We start from the raw sequence: 21539 nt of genomic DNA on the forward strand, positions 1-21539 counted from the left end.
AAGATTGTACATTTCTGCAAACTTGTCCATTTCTTCTAGGTTGTCCTTTTTTTTTTTTTTTTTGGCATATACTTGCTCTTAATAATCTCTTATTATTTGTATTTCTGTGGTGTCAGTTGTAACTTTGCTTATTTTGTTCCTGATTTTATTGATTTAGGCCCTCTTTCTTTTATTCCTTATGAATCTGGCTAAAAGTTATTTAATTTTATCTTTTCAAGGAACCAGCTCTTAGTTTCATTGATCTTTTAACCTTTATTTTATTTCTACTCTGATATTTATGATTTCTTTCATTCTTTCCTCCTAACTTTAGGGAATTTGTTGTTGTTATTGTTGTCATTCTTTTTCTAGCGTCTTTAGATATAAGGTAAGGTTGTTTATTTTATATTTTTCTTATTTCCTAAAGTAAGCTAGTATTGCAATAAACTTCCTACTTAGAACTTCTTTTGCTGTATACCATAAATTTTAGATCATTATGTGTTCATTCATTTATATCCAGGTATTTGTTGATTTCCTCTTTGATTTTATCAGTGATCTATTGATTCTTTAATAATAATTATTTTTTAAATTAATTAATATATTCTTCTAAAATAATTGTACCATTTGTAAATAGAAGTAAGTTTTTAAACTCTTTTCAAACTCTAAGCCTGTTATTTCTTTTTCTTACCTTAATGCCTTGACTAGTCCATCCAGTCCCATCACTTCATGGGAAATAGATGGGGAAACAGTGGAAACAGTGTCAGACTTTATTTTTGGGGGCTCCAAAATCACTGCAGATGGTGACTGCAGCCATGAAATTAAAAGACACTTACTCCTTGGAAGGAAAGTTATGACCAACCTAGATAGCATATTCAAAAGCAGAGACATTACTTTGCCAACAAAGGTCCATCTAGTCAAGGCTATGGTTTTTCCTGTGGTCATGTATGGATGTGAGAGTTGGACTGTGACGAAGGCTGAGCACCAAAGAATTGATGCTTTTGAACTGTGGTGTTGGAGAAGACTCTTGAGAGTCCCTTGGACTGCAAGGAGATCCAACCAGTCCATTCTAAAGGCAATCAGTCCTGGGTGTTCTTTGGAAGGAATGATGCTAAAGCTGAAACTCCAGTACTTTGGCCACCTGATGCAAAGAGTTGACTCATTGGAAAAGACTCTGATGCTGGGAGGGACTGGGGGCAGGAGGAGAAGGGGACGACAGAGGATGAGATGGCTGGATGGCATTACAGACTTAATGGACATGAGTCTGAGTGAACTCCGGGAGTTGGTGATGGACAGGGAGGCCTGGCATGCTGCAGTTCATGGGGTCTCAAAGAGTCGGACATGACTGAGCGACTGAACTAACTGAACTGAACTGAACTGAGTCTCCAGAACAATGTAAGCAGTGAGAATGGACATCTTTTTTTGGTTCCTGATCATTGGAAATGTACTCCATATTTCTCCACTGAGTGTGATGTTGTGTGTGCTAAATCATTCCAGTCATGTCTAACTTTTTGTGACCTTATAAACTGTAGACTTATAGACTATAAAGCCCAAAAGTCTCCTCTGTCCTGGATATTCTCCAGGCAAGAATACTGGAGTAGGTTGCCATGCCCTCTTCCAGGGAATCTTCCTGATCCAGAGATCAAACCTTGTCTCTTATGTCTCCTACATTGGCAGGCAGTTCTTTACCACTAGTCCCACCTGAGAAGCCCGAGTATGATGTTACCTGTAGGTTTTTCATAGATACTCTTTACTGGATTAAAGAATTACTCTCCTATTCTTATATTTGCTAATATTCATTATGAATCAGTTCAGTTTAGTGGCTCAGTTGTATCTGACTCTGTGATCCCATGGACTGCAGCATGCCAGGCTTCCCTCTCCATCACCAATTCCCAGAGTTTGCTCAAACTCATGTCCATTGAATCAGTGATGCCCTCCAACCATCTCATCCTCTGTCATTGCCTTCTTCTTCTGCCTTCAATCTTTCCCAGCATCAGGGTCTTTTCTAACTAGTATGTCGCATCAGGTGGCCAAAGTATTGGAGTTTCAGCTTCAACATCAATCCTTCCAATGAATATTCATGACTGATTTCCTTATGATTAACTGGTTTGATCTACTTGCATTCCAAGGGACCCTCAAGAGTCTTCTCCAACACCACAGTTCAAAAGCATCAATTCTTTGGTGCTCAGCTTTCTCTATGGTCCCACTCTCACATCCATACTGGAAAAACCATAGCTCTGACTCTATGGACCTTTGTTGGCAAAGTAATGTCTCTGCTTTTTAATATGCTGTCTAGGTTGGTCATAGCTTTTCTTCCAAGGAGCAAGTGTCTTTTAATTTCATGGCTGCAGTCACCATCTGCAGTGATTTTGGAGCCCAAGAAAATAAAAAGTCTGTCACTGTTTCCATTGTTTCCCCATCTATTTGCCATGAAGTGATGGGACCAGATGCCATGATTATAGTGTTTTGAATGTTGAGTTTTAAGCCAGCTTTTTTACTCTCCTCTTTCACCTTCCTCAAGAGGCTCTTTAGTTCCTTTGTTGTCTTGCCGTAAGGGTGATGTCATGTGCATATCTGAGGTTATTGATACTTTCTCCCATCAATCTTGATTCCAGCTTGTACTTCATCCAGCCCAGCGTTTTGCATGATGTGCTCTACATGTAAGTTAAATAGGGTGACAATATATAGCCTTGATGTACTTCTTTCCCAATTTAGAACCAGTCCATTGTTCCATGTCCTGTTCTCTCTGTTGCTTCTTGTCCTGCATACAGATTTCTGAGGAGGTGGGTAAGGTAGTCTAGTATTCCCATCTCTCAGAATTTACCACAGTTTGCTGTGATCCACACAGTCAAGGGCTTTAGCAGAGTCAATGAAGCAGAAGTATATGTTTCTCTGGAATTCTCTTGTTTTTTTGATGATCCAGCAGATGTTGGCAATTTGATCTCTGGTTCCTCTGCCTTTTCTAAATCCAGCTTGAACATCTGGAAGTTCATGGTTCATATACTGTTGAAGTCTAGCTTGGAGACTTTTGAGCATTACTTTGCTAACATGTAAAATGAGTACAATTGTTCAGTAGTTTGAACATTCTTTGGCATTGCCTTTCTTTGGGATTGGAATGAAAACTGACCTTTTCCAGTCCTGTGGTCACTGCTGAGTTTTCCAAATTTGCTGGCATATTGAGTGCAGCACTTTCAGAAAATCGTCTTTTAGGATTTGAAATAGCTCAGCTGGAATTTAATCACCTCTACTAGCTTTGTTTGTAGTGATGCTTCCTAAGGCCCACTTGACTTTGCACTCCAAGATGTCTGGCTCTAGGAAAGTGATCACACCATCATGGTTATCTGGGTCATGGAGATCTTTTTTTGTATAGTTCTTCTGTGTATTGTTGCCACCTCTTCTTAATATCTTCTGCTTCTGTTAGGTTCTTACCAGTTTTGCCCTTTATTGTACCCATCTTTATATGAAATGTTCCCTTGGTATCTCTAATTTTCTTGAAGAGATATCTAATCTTTCCCATTTGTTGAATTTTGTCAAATGCTTCTTTATATCTATTGAGATTATATGTCTGTTTGGGGCCTGTAATATTATGAATCACATTATTTTGGTAAGGGTTTTTTTTCATTTATTGTATATTATTTTTAATAAAACCAGATAAAAAACTGAAAATCATTCAGTAGCTGGTCTGGCACTTCTAGAACCATTTTACAGAGTATCTGGATAGGTGATATTTTAAAGTACTGCCAAGATAGACTTGTCCAAACCAAAATATTGCACACATTCCTTTTTACCCCTTTAGTCAAGCAGGTAAATAGAAAATAATGTACTAAATCTTTATTAATAAAGTTTTAACATGATTTTATTCTGCTTCCTAGCATTTAACTAAAATTATCATTTAAGTAGGTACTTAGAAGAAAAAACTCACTGGTCATACTGGTCCACAGAATAAACAGAAGTCACCAAAGTAACTCAATGAATTTGATGAACCTAAATCAACTAGGAAATGTTGAGTAGGCTTACCAATGTAGATAACATATTTTGGATTTTATTTTGGTTTTATGTTTTATTTTTACACTAAAGCCTTATGCACATACATAAAGAGCAGCAATTACATCTCACTGTCATCCCTCAGTGGCTCCTGAGCCTCATGTGTGTCTGCCATGATTAGCACTTTTTCATTTCTCATATACTCTCCCTTCTCTGCTACTAACAATCCTGTATCATCTGCTACCTGCACTTCCTTTCCTCATTTTATTATCTGCCTTCTGTCTCTTCTGTACCATGGGCTTGTCACGGATTCTTGTAGTACCTGGTGACTCCCATTCTACCCACAAAAACATTTTAGCTATTTGTTCCTCTAAAAGAAGATGTTGACATTTACCGTGAGGTGGCTCAGATGGTAAAGAATCTGCCTGCAGTGCAGGAAACCTAGGTTCAATCCCTGGGTCAGGAAGATCCCCTGGAGAAGGGCACGGCAACCCATTCCAGTATTTTTGCCTGGAGAATTCCATGGACAGAGGAGCCTGGCGAGCTACAGTCCATGGGGCCACAAAACTCGGACATGACTGAGCAACTAACACACACACACACACACACACACACATACACACACACACACCATGAACAGGCCTTACTTTTGTCAAGATCTGCATGGGGCTTTTCAGCACTCTACATCACTTGCCTTATCATTTAATCCAAAGCTACTGTATTTGAACATAATGCAGCTCATGTAGGAAGTGGTACTAGGGAAACATACACACACACACACAGTAACTTGGCTTTGTCCCGGACACACACACATACACACATGCATAATAACCTGGCTTTGTACTGGGATAAGGGATGAAGTGATGTTAAAGCTGAAACTCCAGTACTTTGGCCACCTCATGCAAAGAGTTGACCCGTTGGAAAAGACTCTGATGCTGGGAGGGATTGGGGGCAGGAGGGAAAGGGGACAACAGAGGATGAGATGGCTGGATGGCATCACTGACTCGATGGACATGAGTTTGAACTCCAGGAATTGGTGATGGACAGGGAGGCCTGGCGTGCCGTGATTCATGGGGTCGCAAGGAGTTGGACACAACTGAACAACTGAACTGAACTGAACTGAAGGGATGAAGAAAGCAGAAGCCTTTGCATGAGGAGGACCTTGGCAGGTTACATTGTTCTACAATTTATCAGTTGATAAGTTTTGCTGCCTCCAAGTCATTGTGTTTTCCCAAGTTAAGAACCTTTGATCGAGCCCTGGAAATATACACACTGCACAGAAATGAAAAGTTATTAAACCAAGACTGCAGGGGAATTCAGAAGATTGTTCTGTTTGTAATTCTGGGGAAAACAATTTAGAATCTACTTTTTAAAGCTTAGCAGAATTACTTAAAGTCTTGCAGGGAAACAACCAGCCTTTTAAAAATCTGGTCCCTAAGGATTTAATTTATCTTTCATACCTAGTTACTGCAAAATACTGATAATGCACAAATTCAGTGAGGTGTTAGTTTTGCATCTACCAATGACTTGCTGAATTAATCAAATTACCTTAAAGTTAACACAGCCATTGAGAAGAGTTTAATGATATTCAAAACCTTCATGGTAATAATTACAGATGAAGAGGGTCAGTCAGTTGAGAATTAATGTGAAAAATGAATAGAATGAAAATCTGAATTAGGATATCAGAACATGTATAAATTATGGGGAAGGTGAAGCATGAAAATAAAACTCATTTATGTTCATTTGGAAGGGGGAAATAAAAGAAGGTGTGTTCGAATTTGAACCTAGAGAAGCCTTAAGAATTAGTTCTAATGGAGAAAGAGAAAGGAGGAGTTGAGGATCGTGGGGAAAGCAAGTTAGAGGAGAGCAAGTATTCTTTCTTCTCACATATACTTCTTCCATCTTTTAGAGAGCCAAAAGCAACTTTTATAATTCATATACCACTTGCCCCCCCCACTAGTTTTTTTTCCCTGATGTTATCTGTGCCCACATCTTTTCTTCTGTATTTTAAAGAGAAGAGATAACACAACATAAATTATCCTTCCTGCTCAAAAAATAATTGATTGTACAAAGTATTACAAAGTAGGAATTTGAAATGACTTAAATTATGTTTTTTTCATCTCCCCTGTCCCAGATTCCCTTTCTTTTTTCAATATTTATTTATTTGGCTGTGCTGGGTCTTAGTTACAACATATGGGATCTAGTTCCCTGAGCAGGGATTGAAACTGGGCCCCTTGCATTGGGAGCTCAGAGTCTTAGCGACTGGACCACCAGGAAAGTCCCCAGATTCCCTTTCTTAAAAGTTGTATACTTTTTAAGAAAATTCAATTTAAATATTCTATTAAATAAATAAATATTCTATTAAAATTTCCAAGGAGTGAAAACATCTTAAATATTTTAGAATTAGCATTATCTACTCACTTCATTTTTATGGAAGGCAGTCGCAACAGATGAGTGTAGTAACTTTTTAAAAAGTGATTGATTTGGTAAACAGAACTTTCCTGGTGACTTAGAGGGTAAAGAGTCTGCCTGCAGTGAGGGAGACCCAGGTTCGATCCCTGGGTCAGGAAGATTCACTGGAGAAGGAAATGGCAACCCACTCCAGTACTCTTGCCTGGAAAATCCCATGGACAGAGGAGCCTGGTAGGCTACAATCCATAGGGTCTCAAAGAGTCGGACATGACTGAGCGACTTCTCTTTCCTTTTCCTTTCACTTTATAAGTCTCCTATGTTATATGCCAGGCAATATAGGGGTGTTTTATAAAAAAGGTCTTCTAGCAGAGCACAGTAACCCAATCTGTAAGCCCCAGATGAATCAACTGGAAAACTACTGGAAAAGTTGGTAGGCACTTCTGGCAGTATGTAAAATGTTGAAAAAGACCTTTCTTTTCGAATGTATCTTGTTGAGAGATTCTTTTCCATATCAGAGACATAAAACTTGGAGGTTAGTTTGTGTGCGGAAAAAAAGAAACAAATTATTCCTATTTTGATGCCAAAAATAACACAGAGAGAAATGCTCATTGGGTTATTTATTCATTTAGTCTGCTTGAGCATTTACCATATGATATACACTTGAGATACAGAAATGAATATGAAAGTGGCCCCAGACAGGAGGCCTTTAGGCCTCTGTCTAAAATTCAGAGATATCTATGTTAACTAACAAATTCAGTGACATCTTATGCATGCCACTGAAGAAGGGTGTACAAGGCCATCCTGAAAGGTAGAGTCAGAGACTTGTTCAGAGTTGAGTCTTATAAGATAAGTGGATGTTCAATTGCTCAGCAAAGGGAGGAAGGCAAAGGAGACAGATAAACAGCAGCCTAGGGCCCCATGAAATGGCCCAGTTGTGGAAATTACAAGTAGCTGAGTTTATGCAGAGTCAAGTCTCTAAGGCGATGACAAATTGGAGAAGTAGGTAAGTTTCAAATTATGAAAGCTGTCTTAAGCTCTGTCAAGGTGTGGACTTTATCTGGTAGGCATTTGACAGTCCTGAAGGTATTAAGCAGGAGGAGTAATGCAATCAGTTATAAAATGAAGACAACTCTGGTGATAGAAAAGAGGACTTAAATATAAGCAATAATGTTTAAAGATATTTTATTTTTACCAGAAATTAAACATTCAGCATTCGTACTGTGAAAGTCATCTGAGTGACATAGAGAGCAAGTCACAACACCCACCATGACTGCAGAAGCCTTGCTGCTTGCCAGTTTTCTTGCCTTCACCTGGGAGTTCTAAGGCTGCCTAACTTCCTATTGCTTCTCCACCACCCAGCTCAACAAACATAATATTCATTCATTCAGTGAGTGCTTGTGTACCAGGCCCTACAATGGGCCCTGGAGATGACAAGACAAAATAGCTTGTGGTCCCTGCTCAGAAGATGTTCACTGGGGCCATCCCCAGATGTTCTCTCTGGAGCCAGACATGGTCCATGAAGTGTCGTAATCTCATTCCTTCTCATGTAGCCACACCTGAGCTTTCCCTCTACCTTCACAAAGTCAGTTTCATTTGTTGCAACATCATTTTGTGCACCAACTGAAAAGTGAGAAGATGAACTGGGAATAACCACAGCGACCAGTTCCATTTTGAGAGTTGCCAGTAGCATATACGCACTGCATGCGTACTCAGTCACTCAGTCATGCCCAACTCTTTGGCAACCCCACGGACTGTAGCCCACCAGGCTCTTCTGTCCACGGATTTTCCAGGCAAGAATGCTGGAGTGGGTTGCCATTCCCTTCTCCATGGGATCTTCCCAACCCAAAGATTGAACCCAGGTCTCTTGATCTCCTGCATTGGCAGGTGGATCCTTTACCATCGCACCACCTGGGAAGCCCTAACATATACAGACTACTCTATATAAGATATAGATAACCAACAATGACCTGCTGTATAGCACAAGAAACTGTATTCAGTATTTTGTAACAACCTACAAGGGAATATAATCTGAAAAAGAATAGATACATATGTATCAGTGAATCATTTTGCTATATAACTGAAACTAGCCCAACATTGTAAACCAACTCTACCTCAATTTTTTAAAAATGAGAGAGACTTGCCATTGGAAGGGTAGGAGAGTTGAGTAAGGGGACTCTTAATGCTCTACTAGCAAGCCAGAGCCTCGTACACCAGTTTAAATAGTTTAAAAGATGACTCTGCTTTTCACAAGGTTGCTATATATGAATTTGCAAAAAGTTCTATGTACCACTCCATCTCTCAAGGATTAAAAAGCTTCAGATGCCCATAATGGAGTTTTAGGTTAACATATTAATTATTGTTTTAGTAGCTAGAAAAACCACCCACTCAAGCAAAAATCAGAGTGAAGACTTGATTACATAAGCCACTGGCTCACTTAGTATTAGAGAAAGATGAAAATCATAAAATGTGGTGTGAGGGTAAGAGGAGTCATTAAGCCCAAAGAAATATTATTTTATAATCATCTTTTTTCTATTTTGAGCCTTGTTATAATAGGATAACAAGCCAGTACAGAGAGTGTACTTGAGTAAGAGGGTACCTTTGATTTCCTGACAAATCTTTCCTACTTGGTTTGGTAAATTAAACTATAGTGAAAGGTGTGCTGCACATGGAGTGAAGGGAATCATATTTTGGACACACTGGGTATGGATCATTTGCCACAGGTTTGCTGCTGCTGCTGCTAAGTCACTTCAGTTGTGTCCAACTCTGTGCAACCCCATAGACGGCAGCCCACCAGGCTCCTGCGTCCATGGGATTCTCCAGGCAAGAGTACTGGAGTGGGTTGCCATTGCCTTTTCCAATGCATTAAAGTGAAAAGTGAAAGTGAAGTCGCTCAGTCGTGTCCGACTCTTAGCGACCCCACGGACTGCACCCTACCAGGCTCCTGCGTCCATGGGATTCTCCAGGCAAGAGTACTGGAGTGGGTTGCCATTGCCACAGGTTTAGACTGTTGTAATCTGCAGTACATATGACTAAATTCACACTCAATGGTATAGTTTCTCCTTGTATGCTCTCAGTCTGTGGGGAACAGCTTCAAAAATCTCTTGACAACTTCTCAGGGTCAAGTTGCTCTAAGGGCATGAATTTCTCGGAAATTGACTCTTAGCAGTGTGAAACAATTCCTGCAGGACTTCCATGGCATACCTCATAATAAATAGAAACTTGTCTTTGAAGCTGCTGTAGACCTCACAGCATAGCTTCCAGCAGTGAAAACTTATAATCATAGACTTGAAGATATCATGGTACCCTTGTCAGCTTTGGCAAAAGGCTAAAGAGCCCATGCTGTTGCATTATTAATTAAGCAATCATTTATTAAGAGCCTACTATGTGACAGGCACTGTTCCATGGGCTGTTTTCTGTGCCTCCCCAACAACCCCACTTCTACCTAGTCATTCTCCAGGTCTCTACCTAAACATCAGGGGAAACGTCTCTCAGCCCTCTTGACCAAATTTAGGATTCCTGATGGGTGCTCTCTTAGCCCTCCACAACTCTTCTTAAAAACACTGAGCACTATTTACAATAGCTAGGACATAGAAGCAACCTAGATGTCCATTGACAGATGAATGGATAAATAAGCTGTGGTGCATATACACAATGGAATATTACTCAGCCATAAAAAGGAATTATTTGAGTCAGTCCCAATGAGTTGGATGAACCTAGAGCCTATTATACAGAGTGAAATCAGTCAGAAAGAGAACAACGGATATTGTATATTAACACATATATATGGAATCTAGAAAGATGGCACTGATGAACCTATTTGCAGAGCAACAGTGGAGACACAAACATTGAGAACAGACTTATGGACTTGCCTGGGGTGGGAAGGAAGGAGACGGTGGGAGGTATGGAGAGAGTAACATGGAAACATACCTCACCATCTGTAAAATAGATAGCCAATAGGAATTTCCTGTATGACTCAGGAACCTCAAACTGGGGCTCAGTAACAACCTAAAGGGGTGGATGTGGAGGGAGGTGGGAGGGATGTTCAGATGGGAGGGGACATGGGTAAACCTATGACTGATTCATGTTGATGTTTGGTAGAAACCAACACAATTGTGTAAAGCAATTATACTTCAATTAAAAATAAATAAAGTTAAAACACTGAGCACTATTAAAATTTTGAATTGTTTTCTGTAATTCAGATGGGGAAGCCCATTTTCTCCACCAGACTATAAGCTTTGTGTTAATGGGAATCATTTGGTTTTTTTTACACTTAATAGCATCTGGTTAGGACGGAAGTAGGAACAGCGAAGTATCAAGAGTGAAAAATGAAAACTTTATTTTGTAATTAAGTTCCATTTATAATATTATGATTACAATATCTCCAATGAGTAATGTTGTAATAAGTAGCAGAGAATCCTAAGGTACATCATATGACTCTCTATTTTTTAAACAATCAAGATTGCTAAATGCTGGGTGATATGAACTGCTTTGATAGAAACTGGCTTTTTTTTTTAATAGTTTTTTAGTGGAATACTCCCACAAAATACCCCTTCCTCTTGTGGAATCTGTTTCAAACATCCTTTGCTGGCATGTATGAAAATAATGGCAGATATGAGGACAGTTGTTTACCTGATTCTTCTGAAAATGGTTTGGAGCAAGCCTTCCCTGGGCTTCCCTGTTGCTGCAGGCAAGAGCCCTCTATCTAGCTGTGATGACAGTGCCCGAACTTCTAATTGCTCCTTTAATTTTCATCACATAGGATCCAGTCTCCCTGCCTAGGACCTTCTCAGGGCTCATGAGCATGTGTTTAGTCAAGAGGTGTCAATAAAGACCTTCACTGTGAACTCCAGTTCCACGGTGAGCCCATGACATACTTAAATATGTAGAATTGATCAGTTGAGACAGATCACATAGATCCTACTCAGAAGGAACAGCATCTTCATCAAGTGTAGTTTCCTCCATTTGTGGTTTTAATCTCAATATGATTGGTGAGTAGCTACTAGTCTAAGTGAGCACTTTCCAGGTTTCTTTGTCCAATGTGAAAAAGAGAGAACAATAGCAATCCTGTATCTTTTAGAGTGTTATCAAAGATTAGGAAATAAAAATCACTTTATTCAGATCTGTTTGTATCAAGGTAGATTAAAGGCACATTAATGACAAAACATAGCTCATGACACAAAGCTCTTCACTGAACTTCATACCTGCCTTGGTGATCTTAGGATCTACTGTTATAGATGGAAGCTGCATTCAAATACCTAATAATACAATCTAAGATTTACACTCTTAGACTTGGCCAGCATTCACTGCCAGAAGATAAATGGCTAGACCTTTGCACTCTTTATTGCAGTGACTAATGAGCTCTAAATCATTATCTTTTTGAATGTCCATCCTCCCCAAGTGACTATAAGCTCACTGAGGGAATCAGTGACCTTATCTTATTCTTCTGTTTTATCCCCAGGATCAATGCCAATGTCTAACCCATATCTGAGTACTGAATAACAATGTTGGTTGAACTAAAGAATTCACAAATACTATCACTTCTGTTCTTCCCTCATTAAAAGCAAGTATAGTCATCTGCCTGCCAGATAAATTCATGCAGGGTGTAAGTCACAAAGCTATGGCATGATAAATGGATATATGAGGTGACACAGCCAATAATACTTTGCTTGATAGAAGTAACATTCTTTTATTAATTTGTATACAAAGCATGTTAAGGTATTTCTTACCATTTAAACTTGTTTTTGCATAATTGTTCATTTTGTATGTCTTGTGCACACTGCTTAATTCAACTCAGTCATTCTTTTTGTGAATATTCATTAAAGCTGCCTTTAGAATTAACTACAAAATGAAGTTTCCACTCTTTATATTTCAAGCTTCAATACAACTGAATCATTAAGCACTTTAGTTAAGACTTGCAGATGCATCTTTAAATTGATCTCCCTTGATTAAAGGTAGATTGCAGGCTTGCAATAATAGTCATACCAGAAGAAATTAAATGCTTATTATTCTCATTAGATTATTCAAGTCTACTTTACTTCACTATACATATAAATAGACAAGTAGAGTCTGCCTCTACTGACATATGTGGAAGAAAATAAAATGTGGTTACTTACTTGCATTAATTCAGAGGGAATACAATAGTAATTAGTTAAAGCTTGAAATAGACTTAATTTTAAAGGAACTGGCATTATCTTTGCCGAAATTCTGACTAGAATTTGTCCTCTTTCAGTCCGTATATAAAATTGCTTTGTATATTGACCATACTGGCTTCTGCTAGCATTGTGATTGCCCCTTTTGCATGTATGTGAATGCTTCTAAAGGCCTTGAAGACTTTTTTTTAACAGGTAAATATTCTCCCAACTGTGTCTACTTTTTATTTTTAAAAGAGAAAACTTTGCTCTTGCTCCGATCTGAATGATCACAAGTTGAGAGTTAGTGACATAATACATGAGAGTAATTCCTATAGATTTCTACTAGTTTGTGTGATTTTTAAACCTATGTACATAGAATCACCATAATTACCACTAATAGTTCGCAGAAGGGTTTTATAGTTACTTTCCTTTTATTATCATTTCAGTTAAATGTGGCTTTCAAGTACTATTTTGGAAATAAACTTTTTCTTATAAGTGTAACTGAAATTCTTGGACTGGTTCTAATGGGGTAGAAGTAGTAGGACAGAGTAACGATGTTAGATGTTCCTTAATTGACTGATGAATCCTTTGTCCTCTCTTTAAAGTGAGAGCAGCATTGGGGTTTGAGAGTGAAAGAACCTGTCACACGTTTTATCTGTTCTCTCCCTCATTCATTTAACCAGTATAGAACCTTTTCTATGCCAGAGACTTTGTCCAGCATTGGGGATGTAAGGATTAGCTAAGTACCTATCACTGTCTAATGACAGAAACATCAAAAATTTAATACTTGAATATGCTGAAGAAGGTCTGTGTTGTAGATGTGTACTAGGTGTTACGGAAACATCACAGAGGACCTACACCAGGCTTCTTTTCCTTGTAGCAGTGGTGGGAAAAGGCCAGGGACCCAGTCTCTTTTTTACCCAAGCAACTAAGTGCCAAACATCAACAATGACTCATGTGAAGCCCCATGATAACCATAGTCTGGTTACACAGGCAGTCCTGAGCTACTCTAGCTTAGTTTTGTAAAAGCCCTATACCTCTTAAACTAGACACCACCCAGAGTTTCCCTTGTCCTGCAACTGCAGCCCCAGGGAGCACCATGGCATCGATCCTCAGGCTCTGGCCCCAGCCAGGCTAGTAGACTCCCCATCCTATACCAGGAGCCACAAGAAAGGACTCAAGCCTCTTTGCCCTTGGCCTGATGACTGTGTAGGGTAATGCACCCAGCCTTCCTCGCCACTCTTTTATTTTGTGTTTAACCCTTGTAACTGTAACTCCTGGCCCACTGACCCACCCATAACGTTGGGAAGTGAGGGAAAAGTAAGGTATCTGAATTCATAGTAAAAGAATTGTTTAGGAGATTTTCTCACCATAACATTACTTCACTTTTGAATACTTTCTGAGCTGATTACTTTTGAGAATTAAGCCCCCATTCTTTCCATTCAACAAATATTTATTTAAATAGTGAGCTCTGTTTTGTGGAGAATACAAACCCTCAGAAGTATATGGAACTTTCATCCTATATACTATCCAAGTCACCAAGTTGATTTATGACTGAAAGATTATTATCATGCAGGTTCTAATAGGACCTTTACTGTTTATCTGAGTTGTTATCAGAGCCATTGAAAGCATCATTTTGATGTTGATGGGGGTGATGACAAAAAACTCATGTTTCATAATACTCTTTACTTTTAGCATTTTCCAAACCTTTATTTTATTTTATCCTCAAAGTGAAGAAGCAGATAATGCAGATAAAATCCTCTTTTTACTGATAAAGATTTAAAGACACCAAAGACTGATGTAGTCAGCTCATGACAAAACCAGAAATAGAGCCTCATGCTTGAACGTTCATAAGAGGGTGTACTGTTATTTCATTCATTCTTCACAGTTTCCCCATGAGTTGGAGTTAGTACTCTTTTACAGATAAGGACACTGAAGTACATGGAAGGGCTATAGCTGCCCAAAGTCATGCATATTCATATCTAGCTAAGAGGTATAAAGCTGCTACTTTGTGTCAGACACTGTGCTGAGTGCATTCATATATAATGTCTTATCTAAATCATAATGGTCTATGAAGTAGGTACTATTATCCATATCTGATGGAAGAACAAACCAATTAATTACCCAAGTCTCCATTTACTGGTAGCAGATGCAGTGCTGAAATTCATTTCTGATGTTCTTTCCATTAAGCCAGAGGTTTGCAGTATTTTTCCCATTTCCAATCCATTTATAAGCAGAGCACATGGTCGCTGATAATATCTCTTCTTACACTACGGAGATTTTTTCATAAAGGATTTGGTCACCTGAAAGATATATCAGAATCTGTTGGTAGAGGAAGGGGGTGAAGAGAGGGGCATTCAGGAAACAGGATAGTTTAAGATTCTTCCCTTCCCTATTAGTGACTAAACTTATCTCTTAACTCTTGTAATAGGCTAAAAAGCCTATTATTATAAAAAGAAAAAAAATCCAACTTAATTTTATCCTTTCTACAAAAAGTTATTGAGTATTTACATGTGCCAAGTGTGTTCTAGGTGCTGAAATAGCATCAGTAAACAAAATCCACATGGCTCCAGCACTCATGAAGCATATATTCCAGACAGTGACAAGTTCTCTGAATGAAATTAAACAGGATAAGGAGATAGACTTTGGGAGAGTGGCTGCTGGATAGAGTGGTCAAGAAGTCCTCTCTGAGGAGGAATCAGACCAAGGCCTGAACTTCGGAAAAAGCAGGCAGCCATGTGGAGAGCTAGAGTCAGGTCTTGGGCATTTTTTTTTCCTACAGCTGGCACTGGCAATGCTTTTTCTCATCCCACAGAAGCACCAAGCATGAACTCAGACTACTCAACTCCCAGCTAGGGCCGGAATGCCAAGAGCACCAGGCAAGCCTGGTCGTCACAAACCATTCTCTATGCCAGAGCCTACAGCTGGCTCTGGGCCACATGACCTGAAATCGTGGCTGCCCTGCCCTTGGCTCCACAGCTCCCCAAACCCATAGAAAAACTCATTCCATCTTTAGCAAGGGTGGGAACCTATACACAGAGAGCCCCTGACTCATGTGATAGTCAACTGTCAAAGTGTCCATTTTTAAAAAACTGAAAACCATTTACATTGGAGGCTTATTTTTCTGTAAGCAGTTTGCCTTTGTTAAAGATCCGGATTCTTTTCTTTCATTGCCTTCTGAATGGAACTTAATATACAGGAGACAAGCAGCAAGTGGCGTGGGTAGGAACTAGAAGATTCCAGAAAGCAGTTGGGCTCTTGAGTCCTTGCTTGACATGTCTGTCCCTGGTGTCCTGTAAGTTTTACATGTAAGGTGACTGGCAACTATGATTCCATTCAGTTTTTATTACAGAGGAGGGCTGAGTGGTGAAGTTCCCCATAATTAAACATCAAGGACACAGAATCAGTGGTGCCTTCAAAATGATGTCAGTAGAAGTGTTTCATACAAACCTATCACTGAAATACATCAGTCTAGGACTTACAGTGAATGTTTGTATAAAAGTTTATGTTTGTATAAAAGTGAAAAATAGACTTTAAACCATAATCTAAAAAATTGGGGAACTGGAGGGGGTAGTAAAGGAGGTGATGACCTTTAAGGAAATTATTCAAATTACTCCATTCTTGCCTTGTAAAAAACTGTGATGCATATACTGGGGTATGATTCCTTTGACAATAGTCATTATACTCAGTTCTGTTATTCATGGTCTGTGTTGGAGCAGAAAGAAAATTCTGGAGCCTATTTGAAGAGCATTTTTCACAAAACCAAGCTTTAAATAAATTATAACTTGTAGAAACTGCCAGGCCAGGGTCAGGATTTACACAATCTTCTCTGATGACCACAAGTTGGAATTAACACACTCCCACCCTTCCACAATACTTGCTGGGTCTACAATGGCACCTCTATATTACACAGCACTTACTATCTTTCCCTTATGGCCCCGCAGTGCCTTGTACATAGATGCTGAAGATTTGTTGAATACAATTTCTTATATTCAGACCCATAGAAATTTCTGCATTTGGACAAAATTCTGAATTTCTAAGATAAGCTTCTCAAATGGGGCTTGGACGCTAAATTGGTTTATTCATCCCTTCAGCAAGTATTCATTAACATGTACTATGTTGATCAGCTTACACCCCATAGATTTTTAAATGCATACTAAAATATAACAGTTAATTTTTTTGAAATCTGTATAAGTTCTGATGATTTAATTTTAAGGTTTTTATGACTTAAAACGCATAAGTGTATAATTTTAATCTACCTGGATTGACAGAAGCTCTGAAATAAGCTCCTCCAGGATAACAGGAAAAAATGTGTCCGTCACAATGATAGTTTGTTTTTTTTTTTCAACTTCTTGGAAAAGCAAATAGCAGGAAGATCAAATTCCTTCAATAATGGATTTTTCCACTCAATTATTCAGCTGCTGAAGCTGCTGGGCCATGCAGAAGTGGTTTCAAGACTGTTCCCCTGCCAGATGAAGCTATCAGGATTGTCAGTCTCCAGGGAGCTGATGAATTATTTCAAAAGAGTCACAAAGGACCATCAGAATTAAATGGACTTTACTGGGGGGAAACAGTTGTTTTTTACTGGGATTTACCAGCCACCTCCTTCATCCTTTAAGGTTCTGAAATGTCTCTCATTAAACACAGTTCTGTTATTTTCAGCTGTTTATACAAGGTATTGATAACTAAATACTCAAATAACCTGGGTTTTGGCGATGTAAATTCAGAAACTATCCTTTCTTTTAACCTGTAAGAAAAAGTCTACACATCTAATAAAGTTCTTAAACCTTTGACAGGTCTCAGTCAGAATAATAGCTTTCACTTTGTTTCATAAGGGCAATCCTTTTATGTGCCTATCCTTTCTAATAATCCAACTCTACAAAGAATTCCTTCTTAGTAATGGAATAAAAAGAAATGAAAAGTTTTCTCCTATCAAAGCAAGTAAATAAAATGGTCAGTTCCTCTAATTCCAGTGACAGTGATAAGCATGTATATTAGTTTTCTAAATGGCTATCCAACCTGTATTTGGTTAAGTCTTTCAAAATCATGCTCACTCATATTATAATTACTATAGTAGCACAAACTTATAACTTAAGAATTCTGGCTACAGAGTAATGAGAGTAATGAGTAAAAAATATTTTATCATTATGTACTTAAAAATTACACCTGCATACACAGAGAGAGAGAAAAATTCTAAGGTCTACTCTGGTTTGATAAAGCTGACTGTGAAATTATAACACATCAGTAAGTGATATTTCTTATCAAAGCAGTCTTCACTTTAAGAGCCTCAATCACATTTTTGGTGATTCAGTTTACAGATAACTTTCCAGAACATCCCCGACACATAAAGCAATATTTATCACTGTTGCTACATCTACAGAAACGACACCAAACTTACTTTCATATTAAGAGAGCAGAAAATCCAAGTTGCTTTTGAAGCTGATCAAAATCAAAATGTCAGTTACTGAAAAGAAACATCATAAAAAATATTTAAAAGCTACCGCAGATTTTGTCAGACTCTTGTTTTTTATGTAAACATGTTGGTTAGAGCCAATGAAGAACACTTTAGATGACAGAACTAGGGGCTCATGGGGACTGGAAATGTATTGTATGAACCACACGCCCATCATAACTATCCATCTTTAGTGATAGGGTTCCGTCAGCATGGTTGGTTTTTGACCAGACAGTAGTGAGTGGGATTTAGAAGTAAGAAGATAAACAGAGATATCAGAAAGCAGTATTGCTTTGATCATGTTGTTGTTGTTTTCAAATCCATCATTTGTTCGCGTCTACAGAAAAAAACTAGCTTTGTTGTTTTAAGCAGCCTGACAGGTGTCCAGGGCTGACTTGCTTTGACTCTGTATTTGAAATGCTTCACATTTTGTGAGCTTGACAAATCACTTATCCTCTTCGAATGTCACATTTCTCTAAAAATGTAAAAAAGGGAGATAATGATAATACTGCTCCTGCCTGCCTCAAAGGATTGGGAAGAAGGTCAAGTGAGATTCTATATATTAAGGGACTTTGAAAACCACAAACACTGCACAAGTGTATGGTTTTGTTCTAATGGTCTCAGGAGAGTTGTCTGCCTGAAAGGCACCAAGCAATCCCTGAACCTAACTATTTGCAAACCCCTGTGTTCAGATCAGAGGCCTTTGTATGTCTGCCAAAGGCTTTGCAAAGCTCCCTGTGTGATGTCCCCTCTATAAACCATCACCATGGCTAGGTCCAGCAAGACTGAAGATTGAGGGCTCATGGCAGAGGGTCAGCACCCACAGAGGGCCAAGCCTGAGGCCAGAGGCATCACGGCTGGCATTTAAAAGAACAATATTTCCTTAGAGTGAGTACAAAGAGTAAAAGATGCTGACGCTGTTGTGAACGTTGTCAGTCGTGTAGGAAGCATTAGGACACCTCTGGCAGAAATCTAACCTTTTAAGCAAATGCATGCAAGTCTAGGCATGGTAATTAAGTCAGTCTTGTACAGAACAGAGTTTAGAAAGTGAATCCTGCTTGATCTACCTTTGTGAGCAAGTTACATAACCTCCCTGTGCCTTAGTCTTATCAATTGTGAAATGAAGATAATCATAATGCACATTTAATGGGGTTGTTAGTCAACAAAAGAGTCCAAAATGCAGTACTTGGGCGAAACCTCAAAACTGACAGAAAGATCTTGGTTCGTTTCCAAGGCAAACCATACAACATCACAGTAATCCCAGTCTATGCCCCAATCATTGATGCTGAGGAAGCTGAAATTGACTGGTTCTATGAAGACCTACAACACATTCTAGAACTAACATCAGAAAAAGATGTCCTTTTCATCATAGGACTTTGGAATGCAAAAGTAGGAAGTAAAGAGACACCCAGAGTACAGGCAAATTTGGCCTTGAAGTGTGGGGCAAGGGTAACAGAAATTTGCCAAGAGAACACACTGGTCATAGCAAATACCCCTTTCCAGCAACACAAGAGATTACTCTACACATGGACATCACCAGATGGTCAATTCTGAAATCAGATCAATTATGTTCTTTGTACACAAAGATGGAGAAGCATTACACAGTTAGCAAAAACAAGAGCTGGAGTTGACAGTGGCTCAGATCATAAGCTCCTCATTGCAAAATTCAGGCTTAACTTGAAGAATGTAGGGAAAATCACTAGGCCAGTCAGGTATGACTTTAATCAAATTGCTTATGATAATACAGTGGAGGTAATGTATAGATTCAAGGGATTAGATCTGGTAGACAGAGTGAACAGAGTGAACTATGGACACAGGAGGACTATTTGTACAGGAGCCAGTAACCAAAGTCATCCCAAAGAAAAAGAAATGCAAGAAGGGTTGTCTGAGAAGGCTTTACAAGTAGCTGAGGAAAGAAGAGAAACAAAAGGCAAGGAAGAAAGGGAAAGATATACCTAACTGAATGAAGGGTTCCAGAGAAGAGGACAGAGAGATAAGAAGGCCATCTTAAATGAACATGCAAAGAAATAGGGGAAACGAATAGAATGGGAAAGACTAGAGATCTCTTCAAGAAAATTAGAGGTACATTTCATGCAAGGATAGGCATGATAAAGGACAGAACCAGTAAAGAACTAACAGAAGCAGAAGAGATTAAGAAGAGGTAGCAAGTATATATAGAATAACTACACAAAAAAAGGTCTTAATGACTCAGATAACCACAATGGTATGGTCACTGCCCTAGAGCCAGAAATCCTGAAGTGTGAAATTAAGTGGGCCTTAGGAAGCAATACTTCCAACAAAGCTAGTGGACGTGACTGAATTCCAACTGAGCTATTTCAAATCCTAAAAGATGATGCTGTTAAAGTGCTGCACTCAATACGTGAGCAAATTTGGAAAACTCAGCACTGGCCACAGGACTGGAAAATGTCATTTTTTCATTCCAATCCCAAAGAAGGCCAGTGTCAAAAAATGCTCAAACTACCATTCAATTGCACTCATTCCACATGCTAGCAAGGTTATGCTCAAAATCTTTCAAGCTAATCTTTAGCAGTACATGAACCAAGAACTTCCAGATGTACAAGCTGGGTTTCAAAGAGGCAGAGGAATCAGAGATCAAATTGCCAGCATCCACTGGATCTTAGAGAAAGCAAGAGAATTCCAGAAAAAGATATATTTCTGCTTCATTGACTCTGCTAAAGCCTTTGACTGTGTGGATTGCAACAAACTGTGTAAAATTCTTAAAAAGATGGGAATACCAGACCACCTTACTGTCTCCTACGAAACCTGTATGTAGATCAAGAAGCAACAGTTAGAACTGGCCATGGAACACTAAACTGATTCAAAATTGAGAAAGGAGTATATCAAGCCTGTATATTGTCACCTTGTCTGTTTAGTTTCTATCATGTGAAATACTGGGCTGGATGAATCACAAACTGGAACCAAGATTGCCAGGACAAATATCAACAACCTCAGATGTGCAGATGATAACACATGGCAGAAAGTGAAGAAGAACTAAAGAGCTGCTTGATGTGGGTGAAAGAGAAGAGTGAAAAAACTGGCTTAAAACTTAACATTCAAAAAACAGAGAGCATGGCATCTGGTTCCATCATTTCATGGCAAATAGATGGGGAAACAGTGGAAACAGTGACAGACTTTATTTTCTTCAGTTCCAAAATCACTGCAGATGGTAACTGAAGCCATGAAATTAAAAGATGCTTGCTCCTTGGAAGAAAAGCTATGACCAACCCAGACAGCATATTAAAAAGCAGAGACATTACTTTGCCAACAAAAGTCCATCTAGTCAAAGCTATGTTTTTTCCAGTAGTCATGTATGGATGTGAGAGTTGGACTATAAAGAAAGTTGAGCACCGAAGAATTGATGCTTTTGAACTGTGGTGTTGGAGAAGACTCTTGAGAGTCTCTTGGACTGCAAGGAGATCCAACCACTCAATCCTAAAGGAAATCAGTCCTGAATATTCATTGAAAGGACTGATACTGAAGCTGAAGCTCCAAACTTTGGCTATCTGATGTGAAAAACTGACTCATATGAAAAGACCCTGATGCTGGGAAAGATTGAAGGCAAGAGG

General features: G+C 38.9%; 1 protein-coding gene across 1 annotated transcript in view; it reads left to right on the top strand.

Annotated features, from left to right (window-relative positions):
• LHFPL3 (LHFPL tetraspan subfamily member 3) overlaps positions 1 to 17319 on the top strand; it is a 299313-nt gene extending 281994 nt beyond the window's left edge. The window contains exon 2 of the mRNA XM_055590207.1: positions 16919 to 17319. Within this exon, the coding sequence (XP_055446182.1) occupies positions 16919 to 17118 (200 nt within the window). The 3' untranslated portion in view covers positions 17119 to 17319. The remainder of the gene's footprint in view (positions 1 to 16918) is intronic.
• Positions 17320 to 21539: the final 4220 nt, after the last annotated feature.

This window comes from Bubalus kerabau, chromosome 8 (genome assembly GCF_029407905.1).
Source record: "Bubalus kerabau isolate K-KA32 ecotype Philippines breed swamp buffalo chromosome 8, PCC_UOA_SB_1v2, whole genome shotgun sequence".
Classification (NCBI taxonomy): Eukaryota; Metazoa; Chordata; class Mammalia; order Artiodactyla; family Bovidae; genus Bubalus; species Bubalus kerabau.